Source organism: Phoxinus phoxinus, assembly GCF_949152265.1.
Source record: "Phoxinus phoxinus genome assembly, chromosome: 13".
Taxonomy (NCBI): domain Eukaryota; kingdom Metazoa; phylum Chordata; class Actinopteri; order Cypriniformes; family Leuciscidae; genus Phoxinus; species Phoxinus phoxinus.
The window spans coordinates 20,310,316-20,323,708 of record NC_136888.1 but is presented as its reverse complement, the minus strand read 5'-3'; the positions used below and the strand labels follow the sequence as shown (position 1 = coordinate 20,323,708).

At 36.0% G+C, this 13,393-nt stretch overlaps 4 protein-coding genes across 6 annotated transcripts; 1 reads left to right on the top strand and 3 right to left on the bottom strand.

Moving 5' to 3' along the window:
* The first annotated feature begins 214 nt into the window (after positions 1-214).
* Positions 215-3,668, top strand: trmt61b (tRNA methyltransferase 61B). Its single transcript, XM_079631930.1, has 7 exons — positions 215-1,319; positions 1,856-1,958; positions 2,105-2,295; positions 2,390-2,481; positions 3,012-3,199; positions 3,327-3,410; positions 3,547-3,668. The coding sequence occupies exons 1-7, from the start codon at positions 651-653 to the stop codon at positions 3,579-3,581; spliced, it is 1,362 nt and encodes a 453-aa protein (XP_079488056.1). The 5' UTR covers positions 215-650; the 3' UTR covers positions 3,582-3,668.
* spdya (speedy/RINGO cell cycle regulator family member A) lies at positions 3,459-6,925 on the bottom strand. The gene is made up of 8 exons (XM_079631931.1): positions 6,878-6,925; positions 6,640-6,715; positions 6,129-6,375; positions 5,931-5,989; positions 5,730-5,815; positions 4,734-4,905; positions 4,351-4,636; positions 3,459-4,164 (listed from the first exon to the last, which is right to left on the bottom strand). The coding sequence occupies exons 3-8, from the start codon at positions 6,334-6,336 to the stop codon at positions 4,103-4,105; spliced, it is 873 nt and encodes a 290-aa protein (XP_079488057.1). The 5' UTR covers positions 6,337-6,375; positions 6,640-6,715; positions 6,878-6,925; the 3' UTR covers positions 3,459-4,102.
* A 40-nt stretch (positions 6,926-6,965) lies between these two features.
* LOC307008783 (uncharacterized protein) lies at positions 6,966-8,392 on the bottom strand. The gene is made up of 4 exons (XM_079631932.1): positions 7,980-8,392; positions 7,739-7,851; positions 7,577-7,660; positions 6,966-7,490 (listed from the first exon to the last, which is right to left on the bottom strand). Exons 1-4 carry the CDS (start codon positions 8,020-8,022, stop codon positions 7,347-7,349), a joined length of 384 nt encoding a protein of 127 aa, XP_079488058.1. The 5' UTR covers positions 8,023-8,392; the 3' UTR covers positions 6,966-7,346.
* Positions 8,393-8,434: 42 nt separating this feature from the next.
* LOC307009292 (uncharacterized protein) lies at positions 8,435-10,037 on the bottom strand. Of its 3 annotated transcripts, none has more exons than XM_079632949.1 (4): positions 9,460-9,572; positions 9,219-9,316; positions 8,970-9,044; positions 8,435-8,680 (listed from the first exon to the last, which is right to left on the bottom strand). In XM_079632949.1, exons 1-4 carry the CDS (start codon positions 9,500-9,502, stop codon positions 8,528-8,530), a joined length of 369 nt encoding a protein of 122 aa, XP_079489075.1. In that variant the 5' UTR covers positions 9,503-9,572; the 3' UTR covers positions 8,435-8,527. The 3 variants fall into 3 exon arrangements, 2 of the variants coding, with proteins under 2 accessions (XP_079489075.1, XP_079489076.1); XR_013799983.1 differs by lacking the exon at positions 9,460-9,572 and adding an exon at positions 9,936-10,037 and having other exon boundaries at positions 8,506-8,680; positions 9,219-9,310; XM_079632950.1 differs by having other exon boundaries at positions 8,506-8,680; positions 9,219-9,310; positions 9,460-9,519.
* Positions 10,038-13,393: the final 3,356 nt, after the last annotated feature.

The following is a 13,393-nucleotide window of genomic DNA, read 5'->3' as shown; positions in this document are numbered from 1 at the left end:
CTAACAGTATAATAAGGTGATTAAGATTTATAATAAAGAAAACAAACACATAGACTATATTACATAGGCTTTAAGGAATAATTCCCTTGACATAATCATATAACCCTCGTAAATAGCTATATTTTTTTCTTTTAAAGATATTTATTATTAAGGAAACTGAATCAGGACAATGACAGTCAAATCTGAACAAGTTTAGAGAAAGAAACCATCTACCGATGACCAGCTGGTACTGCATCTGTCAGTGACGTCTTTTCCATCATGGCGGCGCCCTTTGAGAATCATGCTGGATTGTTTTCCTAACATAATGGACACAGGTTAAGCTACCATTTACGCTAGTATCCTGCCAGTAAATAATGATTTCGCGAATTATTTAGGTATTATTACAGGTCGTTTGAAATAATCTATTTACTACAGATTTGTTTGACTTTATTTTTTTTTGATAAAGGTTATTGAGTAGAGGTAATTTGCAGTGAATTATTTAATGCATGATTTCCGAGTTCATACCAGTACGTCTATGCTGGTCAGTGTAGAAGCTCTCAACAGCTGCTGTGTGTGATGTTTCTGATCTCTGTGTGGTGAGAAGAACCAATTAAGCCTTCAAAAGTGTACCATCTTCATCCTTCAAGTCATTCTTTCTTGAGCTCAAAACCATGACAGTGTTATTGCATTTGGGTCTCTCATTCATGACTCGTAAATTTGCTAAAGCCCATGTCATGTGTTTGGATATACATCATGTGGTTCGCAATAAACCGTTTCTCTGTGGCATGAGGAGCTTCGGGACTGACCCAAATGATTCTGACAAGGGTTCAGATGCACCCGTGTCCACTTCCCCAGCGTGCTCTCGAATAACTTCTTTGTCTGGAAAACGTCGACCTCTGTCCCCACTGGAGAGAGTCAGTCAACTGCTGCCTGAAGACAGTCTGAGTCAAGAGGTTTTGGAACTACGGGACACTCGAAACAATGCAGTTGAACATGACACTCGGAGTCTGTGGAAGGAGCGAGAAGAGGCAAGAGAGGAACCTCAATCTTTTGCTTCACATCATGTGTGTGTTCCTGGGGAAAGGCAGATATGTTTCGGAGAGACCCTACTGGCCGAGTTCAGTCGAAAGAGACGTTTAGAGTTTCGGAAGATGTTCCAGCTAAAGGACGGAATGAAGCTCCATAGTAACTGGGGATTCATAGCTCATGCGGACATGGAGGGACGTCCTGCTGGAAGCATCATACGCACTTCAATGGGAATCCCGATTCTCATTCGCCGACCCAGCCTGGATGAGTTCGCTCTCTTCATGAAGAGAGGGCCAGCTATTGCATACCCTAAAGTAAGAAAGGATCGTCATCACAAAACAGCAGTCAGTCAATCATCTACACATCAGTGAATCTGTAATATCTGCACTGTTTGCATATGGGTCAGTGATGTGACGATTATTAAATCTGGTAATTTATTTACTTAAACTTTAGAAATACAGTGACACTACCGTAAGATCGCTTTCATTTAGTAATGGTAATGGCAATATGTTCATTCAATAACGATGCATTAAATTGATCAATAGTGACAAAGACTTTACATTTTTTATAAATAAATAAAATATCATTACTCCAGATTTTATTACTGGAGTAATGATACCAAAAACAGTTATTTTTATTTAAATTGTAATATTTAATATCATTGACATTACTGTTTTTTAATCAAATAAAATACTTTAAAATATATATATTACAGACCCCAAACGTTTGAATGGTAATTTGTGGTAAAAACGTGTAAGGAAAATATGTTATTACTTTTTACTTGATGGTTATACACCACAAGTTTTATGCCAATGAAAACAAGAGTCTCTCAAATCTTTTCCCTCTGCAGGACGCCAGTGCCATGTTGACAATGATGGATGTGAGCGAAGGAGATTGTGTTCTGGAATCAGGCTCTGGATCTGGTGCTATGAGCCTTTTCCTGTCCAGGGCAGGTGTGTGAGTCTTCCTACATCTTTTAAGTGTTCATTAAAAGCAATGTATTGAGTCGCCTGATTATGAGGGTATTGTAGAAGTGGGTATACTATTGCAGTACAGTATATCACTTACTGTAGGAATTAATTTATGCTTGTGTCATCAGTGGGATATAAAGGAAGTGTTTTGAGTTTGGAGATAAGAGACGACCATCACAGAGTTGCTGTATTAAACTACAAGCGTTGGCGGTCCACGTGGAGTCTTCGGCGAGGGGAGGAATGGCCTGATAATGTTCACTTTCACCATGAAGACCTTATATCTGCCGGTCCTCTTCTGGCTGGGCGGGGTTTTAACTCGGTGAGGAGCCACACCCTGTGATGATTTTTATGTTTGATCATAATATAAGAATCATTTGCTGTCTGTATATGAAAGACTTCTTGTGTGTTGTTAGGTCGCTCTGGATATGGTTAATCCACATTTGAGCTTACCTGCTGTGGTTCCTCACCTCCATACTGGATCTGTGTGTGCTGTTTATCAAGCAAAGTAATACAAAATTCTGTGCATACACAAAGCAACAATGTAAACCTTATACTTACACTACCATTTAAAATTTTGAGGTAAATACGATTTTTTCAAGTCAAGTCTCTTATGCTCACCAAGGCTGCGGCTTTTTAATCAAAGTACAGTAAAAACAGTAATATTGTGAAATTATATTACTGTTTTCTTTTTGAATACATTTTAAAAATGTACTTTATTCCTGTCATGGCAAAGCTGAATTTTCAGCATAATTACTCCAGTCACTTCAGAAATCGTTCTGTTTTGCTGCTCAAGTAACATTTCTTATTTTATCCACTTTGATAACAGTTGTGCCATATATTTTTGTGGAAACTATACTTTTTTTAATATAGAAAGTTCAAAAGACCAGTATTTATTTTAAACTTTTTTTTATCAATTTAATGTGTTCTTTCTTAATAAAAGTTCATTTCTTTAAAGAAAAAAATCTTCTAGACCACAACATTTTGACCAGTAGTGTATAGAATGTATCAATAATGTTTTGTTGATTATGTTGCCAGTATCACACAGGTCATTGATCTGATGGAGGGTCTGCGATGCTCCGCCCTTCCTCTGGTGTGTGAACGCATTGTTGAGGTTCAGTACAGGGATTGGCTTGTTGGCCCGTCACTCAAAAAGGATGGAACATTTAACAAACGAAAAGCTCCACGTGAAGATGATGAATGTGAACCAAGTGAAGACACAGCAGGTGATTTATAACATGGTCTTTCTCGTATCATACAAATCAGATTCTGCATTGCTTGCATAACACAAAACTTCAAACATCAGCACAAATCAATCCTGGTTCCATTCATGCTAACCTGTCTGTGTTTAAGGGGATTTGAATTGTCAAGATCCGGTGCCGTTTGGAGATGTCCCGTACATTGCACGTCCTCATCCTGAACAGGCTGGTCATACAGGTGAGTTACAGCTCTCCGTTGTTGTGTGTATTCCAGTAGCTTGTATTTGCATGTTTAATAGAAATAGTACTATACGTTCTTTAGGTATTTTGAATGTGATTGAAATGTACCTGATTTTTAATGTGTTTCTTTTCAGCCTTCCTCATAAAATTACGAAAGATCTTGAAATAGATGTGCATACAAGAGTACAACAAAGCTGCAGTGTCTCATATAAACGCTTTATCAATAAACTTGTCCAATAAAAGTATTTTTATTGTACATTTTTCTTTCATGCTTTTGAGTATTTAAGACAGAGTATATTGAATCTAAATATCTGCTCAATTCATTTCATAGGTATTCATTCACATTCATTTAAATATTATACTTGTTTCATTTAGACACAGACTCTCTGACAGTAAGTGCACACTACAGAAATAGAAAAGTACTGTACAACAATAACAAATAAATAGTGATGAGGATTATGATACAGTAAAATACATGTACAAACCTTCACATAGTGAGAGGATTTTCTGACATATTCTTTAGATCTTATATGAACAATGTACATGACCATTACTCTTTTCACGCCAATGCTGTACATTTCTTTTAAGGTCAGTTTAGAGTCTGTAACTCTGTTCTGCCCCTTAGACAGCTGAAGTGCCTCTGATATAGACAACAGGCAAATATGATCGGTTTAATGTTATGCAATCGAGCTACTCCTCATTGATCCAGTCCATCGAATGATCTTGACACATTTCGCTGACCCTGTCTCTTCCTGTAAATATGCATAAGAGAAGAAAAGCCAATTGTAAAATATTTCTACAGAGGGATCTTAATACAGATCAAATTAAAGAATTTCAGCTTCAGTGGCCAAAGTAAAAGTACCCATCTGTCATAAAAAGTAGTGGTGCACATCATAAATGTCCTTTACACCACTAGAGGGCGTCACACACTCATTTACCTGCTGTAGTTGTGCAGTTAAAGGTGTGCTGAGCTTTGGTCATCTTACTGGGCCTTTGTAAAGCTTTGGTCTTCGGGGGTACAGATGAAGAACGAGCCACAGTAGAAGATGGGCAAGGCACAGGAACAGCAGAGGTCTTGGCACAGAGAGAACAAGGCTCTGGAGAAGCAAAAGGCCCACGTGGAATGTGGATCCCCTCACAGTTTTGGTACAACCTCTGAGCGCCACTGTGATGCTCTGCACGCTCACGCTGCCAGATGAAATGAGATGGCACAATAGCCATCACCTGCGATCATGCATCAAGCACAATGTGATTTAGAGCTATTTTTCAGAACCAGCGACTTCTAAAATGATTTACAGTGCATGTTTAATGAGCTGCGTACCTCCTCGCAGCATCGTCTGCTGACAGCAGCTCGGTACTCTATGCGTGCCCACAGTTGGTCTCTTTGCTTTAGGAATCGTGGGAAATTTTTCCTCCAGCTTTTTCCCAGAGCCCATGGGAAGATCTCATATTTGGTCTCCTCCTCATCCTCTTCCATTGTGTTTGCCAGATAGCTAGAGTATGAAAAATGTAACACACAGACTCTAGGAATTAAGGTTGTACCCATAAATAGGACTTCTCTGTTGTCCTCATAATAACATATTGCAGTTCTTTTGAAGAACTTTAACATCACCAAGCCCAAGTACAACCCTACATACTGTAAATACAGAAAAATGCTGTACAAATGCTAGAGTAAAAACCTGTTAGTTGGTTTACTGTAAGTTACCTTACCATTTATCCTGAAAAATTTTAAATAGTTAACCACATGTGTAAAAATGTTTGGCTTTTGGAAGTAAAAAATATGAATTCCAGAATGAATTATCAAATAATTTACAGTTAAAAACAGTAAAAGACATTCCCAGAGGTCCCTACATGACATTTTTTTTAATAGTTTTGTCTCCTCCAATTTTTGTTATCAGTAAAGTATTAGGGTGTTTCTATGCTACATTTTCTGTTATTTAGTTCATTTTTTTGCATTCTTGTTTTGTCTGACCCTGTGCACTAATGAATTTTGACATCTATCTAATGTTTTATGGACACTTACGATGAACACTGATTCATCATGTGGCATTCAATTGTACAACCATAGTAATTTGGTGGATATCAATACACTTTAAGGTAAAATGCAGATTTGGGTAGTTCAAAATAGTTATATTATATTAACATTCTACAAAATAAAATGGTGATAGGTTGTAAATTATACATGCATCGTGTAAAACACTGTCACAGTATTTTTTTTAGAGTGAATTTCTGACAAACACAGCTGCCATATTTTTATAATAAATTTAACAGGATATTTTTTAGATTGTACAGAACATGCACAGAATGATCAACTCACAGGGCAAGGAAGAAGTTCATTCTGTTGTGTTCAGTGATATTGAAACGAGCCCTCCTGAAGTACACAAATGTCATAGCCAACAAATACTATAATAGATAAAGACATACACAACTGGGTTTAGAGACAGCTGAATATATACATTTTCTAAATTCAATAACAAAAACCGAGCACAATCTAGAAACCACCAAAATGTCTTGCTACCTTGTCCGTAAGTTTGCAGCAGCAGTCCATCCACAGAAAGTCCTGTATTAAATCATCATCTGAGCAGACAGCAAATCAAAGCATTATTATTCTACATAATTATATAGGCTATATAGATATTGATTTAAACTAGTAATGATGTAAAAGTGACCTGTGTGACAGAGGTTTAATTTTGTTAAGAAGGATTCCTGAACCCACCGAACAGTCTGAAGAAGGCGGCCATCTCCTGCCTCTGGATCAGCAGGGTCGGGCCGGTCGTCTTCCTGCGAGGCTGCTGAGATGAAGAGTCCGGCTGGTTCCGACCCGCTGGGGTCGGCCTCGTTCTCCGCGGGCCTCGCCGGATCTGCAGACCGTGAGTAGGTCCAGATGGGGCGGTTTCGGCCCATGGTCGGCTCAGTTTAATCATGTTTCAATGATTAAATCAACTGATAGTACAGAACTCCCACTGTGTAAATAGTATCATTATATGAGTATTCGATATTTTTTTAGTATGAATGTCAAGCGTATTTCGTTATTTATTGAATTCCTGTTTGTTTATAATCACAGAATTTTGCTAAATACAATTTAAAGTAGCGTCTTGAAATCGATCACCTAAAGAAAGATACAAAAATTACTTCTCACCATTCCTATCGGACTAAGATATAAATACAAATGTTTATGTGGTTATTATGTTTTTTTATAAGCGAGTTTTCAATTAAGCCAGATTTACCTCAGTTTAAAAACCCGCGGCTCAGTAATGGCACGCGCATGGTGCCACGCGCTCTCAGGTATGTGTTTATCATAGACTGTAAAAAAAGGTAGACTACTGAAATAGGTAAGATTAAATTTTTGCTGTTGTGTTTAGCTATAATAATATGTTTTTTCTAAATGTGAATTAAAACAAAATCAACATTTAATAAATATTTCAAAATGGAAGACACGCTATTCACGCGAGCGCGCACGTGCACCTGCTCTTCCTTGGGCAGCGCGGGAATCGTGTCAGCAGTCACATGGTCAAATATTCTTCAATCAGAGGTCAGAATAAAAGATCAAGGTGGGAATATTTTGGAAAGGCTTTATTTGCATTTAAAAACTAGCTCATATATATTTATAAAATTGTTCGGCAATTGACTAAATAGCTACAACAAAGATCTAATTCAAGTGATTAGTGAACAAAATATACACATGAAAAGCAGTAGCCTAAATTATCCGTAAACACATTTATTGCATCTTTGCTATTAGATTTTGCTTATGATGGTTTATAAAGTGAATAATTCACAACATATTTTTCGAAGAGTATAGCTTACACTACATTTCCTGTATTTTAGAACATGCTCAGGAAATTAGAGCATATAGTCCAATAACTCAAACAGACAACAGGCTGATTTATTCAGATATTTCAAAATTACCATGTTCATTAAGTCAGATCAATAACATTTATTTACACATGCTCAAATGCTGACAGGTTTGTTCGCTGTTACCAGGAAACAGTAGGTGAAATATCAGGAATTGATATTTATGTGCATATTTCTCGCAGATGTGTTCGAGGACTTTCATTGCTTTGCACACAGCCTTTATTTCCTAAAACAAAAACACATTTAATTAAAGCTTGGGCAGGTATTTAAGCAAAATATCTGTAATCAATTTAGTTCGAAGTATTCATTTACCTTTTTAATCTCATGGAGAATTATGCCCTTGATCTCATGAATTGACTTCTTGCAAACCCAGCAGGTAATGACGTTCATATCAGACTTAAAGGAAACATTTTTTTAACATTAGTAACTTTATATCTGTTTTATTGTATGGCATTACATAGTGCATCAGTTTACCTCAATGCTTAATTCATGACTGTTTTTGTCCTCTTCGGGAAAGTTCAGTTCATTTCTCTCCAGCATGCTCTTCCAATGTGCTTTGTTAGTAGCGCTGCTACACTCAACAAGAACTAAAGCCACAACAACATGAGCAGATTTTAATGAATATGATTGTAAACATTACGTAAAAGCAAATGTGAGAATGAAAAGAGCCACAGTAGAAGTTTGAAGTTAAATTCATATAGTCCTTCAGTCTCACCTGAGCACATGATAAGCAGTCCCAAATGAATAACAGGTGACATGATTCTTCAAATCCTCTGCTTAGAAAAGAGCTGCTTGGCTTCTATCTGGGTGATTTTCAGTTGAAGAGATACTTTTGACACTAACTCTCCTGTGTTTGTCATGTGCTCCTCTTTTCTCACAGTTATGTGTAACGTTGAAGATAATAAATGTCTACGCAAGTCTTTTGAAGTGCTGATGTTCAGAGCACCAAAACCACAGTGGACCAAAGTGTCAAGTTTTAATGGAGCTCCTGTCAGCATTTTCTAACACTATGTCTGTTCAGTTCACCTAACCATCAGCAATACATATCAAAGCAGATGTAAACGCAAAAAAATACACCATAAGTAAAATAGTTAAATAACCATCAGCATTATTATTACTTTTGTGTTTCAGATGTGAATATATGTGTGTATTTAAAAAACAACAACAAATGAATCAACACACTGCTTTTGCATTTATTAATTATTTTGACAAAAGGAATCAATCTTCATTAACAGCTGATCTTTTGATTGACTTAAGGATTTATCAATCCTTTACTTTGCACATTTTGTACTTAATGCAGGACTTTAGAGGACTTCCTGGGAAATATCCTTTGATGACCTTATTTTTCCATCTTCTGCCAAATTTTCTACATGTTCTCCAGAAAAATAGGTTGGGACTGCATACAGAATTTATTTTCTAAGATAAAAAACAAAAAATAAGATTTTAATAAAAAGTTACATCAGTGTAAGACACACAAATACATTTCTTCACATTTTCTGTGAATAGTTTCATAAACAAAGTAAATAACAGAGCTATAGCCATAATATGACTAATAATACCAATATATTTCCAAGGAGGGCTTAGCAAATCACATTTATAAACATTATCTTTCTTTTTAAATGAATATATGAGTTTAAAATTCATTGTGTTTTCAACAAACAAACAAAAATTGAAAAACAGATTCAAGAATAAAAGTAATATTTACCTTGTCAATTACAGCGTTTATAATGGGTATATATGTCTTTATCATTTCCAAACATATACAACATTTTATGGCCATCTAGGAAGAGAAATAATAAAATAATAAGGGATGGTTATCAAGAGAATCCTTGATAGAATGTATACTCCACACTAATGTCCTCCGAACTTCACCACAGGATGATTTTGTACATATTTTTTACTTTAATATAAGTGTGAGAGATGACAACATTCTTATATATATCCATTTCATTACCTTGGCATTACACAGATCTTCCTTGTTGTCATAGAAGGCGATTGTCTGTACCGTGACCGTCTCACGACTGTCCTCATATGGAGAACTTTCAGCTGCAGCTGCACAAAATATAACGTCATAAATGTATATAATATAACTACATTATAATCTTACAAAATGCTATTCTAGTTTAACATTCCACTTAGTTAATCAGATCAAACAAATTAGTCAAAGCAGTACTAAAACATTACCAATACCTTACCAAAGAGAATCACGAAAGATCCAACGATACAGGCTAGATACATTGTTTATAAGAGCAGAGCACTCTAACCTTGTTTTTTTTTGTTTTTTTCTTCTTCTTGGTTTTGCTGATATGAGCACAGACAAAGCTGTTATGTAAGTGTTAAGCCTAGGAAGTTGAACCCTCCTCTAACCCTGGACCAACCGTTCATTTGTTCTGATGTAACAAAAGTATTCAGTTGCTGATCACTATTACTGTTTACAAGTCAATTTCTGTGTTAAACCTCATGGGTCTGGAACCATAGTCCTGATAGTTCAATGCTAATTACCCAAGGTCAGAAACTTCAATGTTCAAAGTGTGTTTTACATTAGTATCCTATACACCCAAAAGTTCTATTCACAAATTTCTTTTCTTTAAAAAAGAAGCAGCTTGACAGCCCTCTGGTCACCATTTACAGTCATTGAATGGAAAAGAGCATTGTTCATATCCTGACTAACATCTCAGAATGTTGTAAGATCCACTGATCGGTCCAACTTCCGGCCAGCCGGTGAAGGACGCGCGTGTTCTCGTCCTTTTTAGGGAGGGGTAGGGGGTGAAAAAGCAAATGTCTTTAATTTAACAGAATTTTCTACTAATTTGACTACATTTTAAACAGCAGCTGAAAACTCTCTAGGGTTGATAAAGCATTATAAACTGCAAAGTCCAATTACCTGAGAGACACTGTTTGACTAAGAATGGTGAGGAAACAAAAGAGAAAAGTCTAAAGCAGTATTTAAAAATATTTTTACAGAATTGATTTGGTAATACTATCATAACTTTCATTAATAAATCATTAAACATTATAATGCTTAACAGATCATTAGTTAGTATATATTGAATCAAGCTCTAATTAACTTAAACATAGCATAATGATTAACAGATCATCATTTAATGTAAATTGAAATGCTTACAAATGTCATTCAACTTTTCATTCATAATATGATCATGCACCTTTTTTTTTTACCGACAAATCATTTTAACAGATGTTATACAATGTGTCACTGAAGAAAAGTTGTTGAACCAATGAGGAGTTTATTAAACAAAATACATAAACAAACAAGGACTTGACTTGACTAACACTCACCAACATTAGTAACAGGTAACAAAGCTCATGATACAATGATAACACGAGGGCTATTTAATACACAAGGACTAATCACTAAAAAAGGTACACCTGTGAACAATCAAACCATGAACCAATAAGAACACAGGACACATGACCAGAACAACCAATCAGAACATGACACATAAAGGAGAAGCACAAGACATGATCACATGATTGCAAGATGAGGAGCAAGGGAAGGACTTCTGCTGGGTGTTGTAACACGTGGCCGGATGTGGAGCAGCGTCCCACGTAACGAGTGATTGAGCGGCTAAATATTGCTGAAGAGGAAGGTTTTTCTTTTTTCTTTTTTCTTTGTTGCAATACGTTTATTTAGTTTTTTTTGTTTGCGGGTTCATGGCATAATCTCATTTGTGACTGGATCAGAATGGCAAACTATAGTGGATGTTCAGAGGATGAAGATATGCAGATGGGTTGGGAAAAGAGTACAAGTAGGAAAGGAGGAGGGAAAAAAAGAGTATAGGAATAGTCAGATGATAAATAAAAGAGCATTGGAAGAGGATGAAGAAAGTCGAGAAGTAAGGAAAAAGACAATAATGGTAGAGTTTAAGATCATTCTTAAATTTAAAGTGGGGAATGAAATTACATCAGTTAGCCCGATCACTCTGACAACTGGATTGAAGAAAGCAATTGGGGAAATAGAAATGGCGAAGGTGTTGCGTGATGGGAGTCTATTGGTGAAATGCAAAAATGCTGAGCAGAAAAATAAAACTATGAAACTGCAATGCACAGTATGTAAAAAAGAAATAGGAGAAAAGAATAATTGGTGAGAAGAGAGGATCTAGGGGAGTGATAACCGGAATTCCCATAGAAGAGAATCTGGAAGAACTAAGGAAAGTGATTAAAGGAGGAATGATCACAGAAATCACTCGTATGCAGGCTATTAGAAATGGATAAAAAACTGATAGTGAATCCATACTGCTACAGTTTAAAGATGAGATGCTTCCTATGAAAGTGATGGTAGGATATATGAGCTTTACCGTCAGAGAATATGTACCTCCTCCATTAAGATGTTACAAATGTCAGCGGTATGGACATACTGCAAATGTATGTAAAGGGAAACAGAGATGTGGTAGGTGTGGAGGAGAACATGCGTATGGAGAATGTGGGAGTAATGTAACAATAAAGTGTTGCAACTGTGGAGGGAACCACACAGCAGCATATCGGGGATGTGAAGTCCGGAAAAAGGCAGTAGAGGTTCAAAAGGTAAAATCCAATCAGAAAGTAACATACGCAGAGGCTGTGAAAATATGTAATAATGAAAGAGGAAAAGAAGATATTAGTGCAACTAAAGAAGGAACGGGGTCAGAGAAGGAAAATATAGGAATATCAATGGATAGGATAGTGCTTTTTGTAGCATATGTCATCAACTGCTAAGAACAAGCAAAAACAAAAACAGAGAAGATTAAAATCATAGTTAAGGCAGCAGCTAAATTCCTAAACATGAAAGATTTGTCATGGGAAAAGATACATGCTGACCTTAACCACGGAGAAGGGAATGCAGATACAGCTTCTCAAAGCATAACTTAATGTTGGTAATTCAATGGAATGCTAGAAGTTTGTTAGCAAATGGATTTGAGTTTAAGGGATATGTTGATGAAGTAAGAAAAAAAAACGGATATCATATGCATTCAAGAAACATGGCTCAAAGCTAATCTGGATTTCATTATTAAAGGATATAATACCATACGTGAAGATAGAAGAAATGGAATTGGAGGAGGGTGTGCAATATTTATTAAAGAGGGTATAGTATATAGGAGGTTAAAAACATTACAAGAATTAGAGGTAATAGTTATTGAAATATGGAACAAGAAAGAAAAGATTAAAGTGATTAACTTCTATAACCCATGTAAAAAACTAGAGAGAGTACAACTAGAATCAATACTGGAGGAGTGGAGAGGAAAAATTATTTGGTGCGGGGATTTTAATGCACACAGTAAGGTGTGGGGTGAAAAAGAAGACCGGAATGGAGAAATTTTAGAAGAGATAATGGATGAAAAGGAATTAGTATGTCTGAATGATAGATCTGGTACAAGGATAAATTTAAGTAAGGGTACAGAGACCGCAATAGATCTTACGTTAGTGTCCCAGTCTTTGGTAGGGATACGTAGTTGGGAAGTAAATAAAGAGAGCACTATAGGGAGTGATCATTATCCTATATTTACAGAAATTGGAATAGAAAGGGACATGCAAAAGAAAGAGAAAGTAAGTAGGGGGAAATTTGAGGAAGCAGATTGGAACAAGTTTAGAATATTGTCCAAAGAAAAATTAAAGGAGGTTAGTATAAATCAGGGAATTGAAGATCTGAATGAAGAATTAAGTAGTATTATTATAGGTGCAGCAAAAGAGTCGATACCAAAAAGAGGAGGCAGTAATAGAAAGAAAATAGTTCCGTGGTGGACGCAAGAATGCACAAAGGTAATTAAAGAGAGAAATAAGGCATTTAAAATCCTGAAAAGAACACATAACTTTCAGAATTTAATTGAATATAAGAGGAAGCAGGCTGTAGTAAGGAAGACAATAAAGAGAGTTAAGAAAAACTTTTGGGGGAAGTATTGTGAATCTCTAGGAAGAAGTACACCATTAGATAGAGTATGGGGTATGATTAAGAGAATGTCAGGAAATAAAAGAGAGTATGGTTATCCTATAATGAAAGATGGAGAGAAAGTAATAATAGAGAGCAAAGGTAAAGCAGAGTTGCTGGCAAGGACATTTGTTAAAATACATAGTAATGGTAATTTGAGTAATGAGGAAAAGATACAGAGGGAGAAAACAATAAGAGATAATGTTGAA

What these genes read in the sequence shown, in the direction of transcription:
- trmt61b (XM_079631930.1), top strand. Translation starts at nt 651, where the DNA reads ATGACAGTGTTATTGCATTTGGGTCTCTCATTCATGACTCGTAAATTT. An exon ending in CTGGGCGGGGTTTTAACTCG is followed by an intron (nt 2,296 to 2,389) that starts GTGAGGAGCCAC and finishes GTGTGTTGTTAG; the next exon opens with GTCGCTCTGGATATGGTTAA. An exon ending in TGAACAGGCTGGTCATACAG is followed by an intron (nt 3,411 to 3,546) that starts GTGAGTTACAGC and finishes GTTTCTTTTCAG; the next exon opens with CCTTCCTCATAAAATTACGA.
- spdya (XM_079631931.1), bottom strand. Translation starts at nt 6,336, where the DNA reads ATGATTAAACTGAGCCGACCATGGGCCGAAACCGCCCCATCTGGACCT. An exon ending in GCTGCAAACTTACGGACAAG is followed by an intron (nt 5,816 to 5,930) that starts GTAGCAAGACAT and finishes TATCTATTATAG; the next exon opens with TATTTGTTGGCTATGACATT. An exon ending in TAACTGCACAACTACAGCAG is followed by an intron (nt 4,165 to 4,350) that starts GTAAATGAGTGT and finishes GCATATTTACAG; the next exon opens with GAAGAGACAGGGTCAGCGAA.
- LOC307009292 (XM_079632949.1), bottom strand. Translation starts at nt 9,502, where the DNA reads ATGTATCTAGCCTGTATCGTTGGATCTTTCGTGATTCTCTTTG. An exon ending in ATCTTTCGTGATTCTCTTTG is followed by an intron (nt 9,317 to 9,459) that starts GTAAGGTATTGG and finishes TATTTTGTGCAG; the next exon opens with CTGCAGCTGAAAGTTCTCCA. An exon ending in TAAACGCTGTAATTGACAAG is followed by an intron (nt 8,681 to 8,969) that starts GTAAATATTACT and finishes TTTTTATCTTAG; the next exon opens with AAAATAAATTCTGTATGCAG.
- LOC307008783 (XM_079631932.1), bottom strand. Translation starts at nt 8,022, where the DNA reads ATGTCACCTGTTATTCATTTGGGACTGCTTATCATGTGCTCAG. An exon ending in ACTGCTTATCATGTGCTCAG is followed by an intron (nt 7,852 to 7,979) that starts GTGAGACTGAAG and finishes TTGTGGCTTTAG; the next exon opens with TTCTTGTTGAGTGTAGCAGC. An exon ending in TTCTCCATGAGATTAAAAAG is followed by an intron (nt 7,491 to 7,576) that starts GTAAATGAATAC and finishes TTTTTGTTTTAG; the next exon opens with GAAATAAAGGCTGTGTGCAA.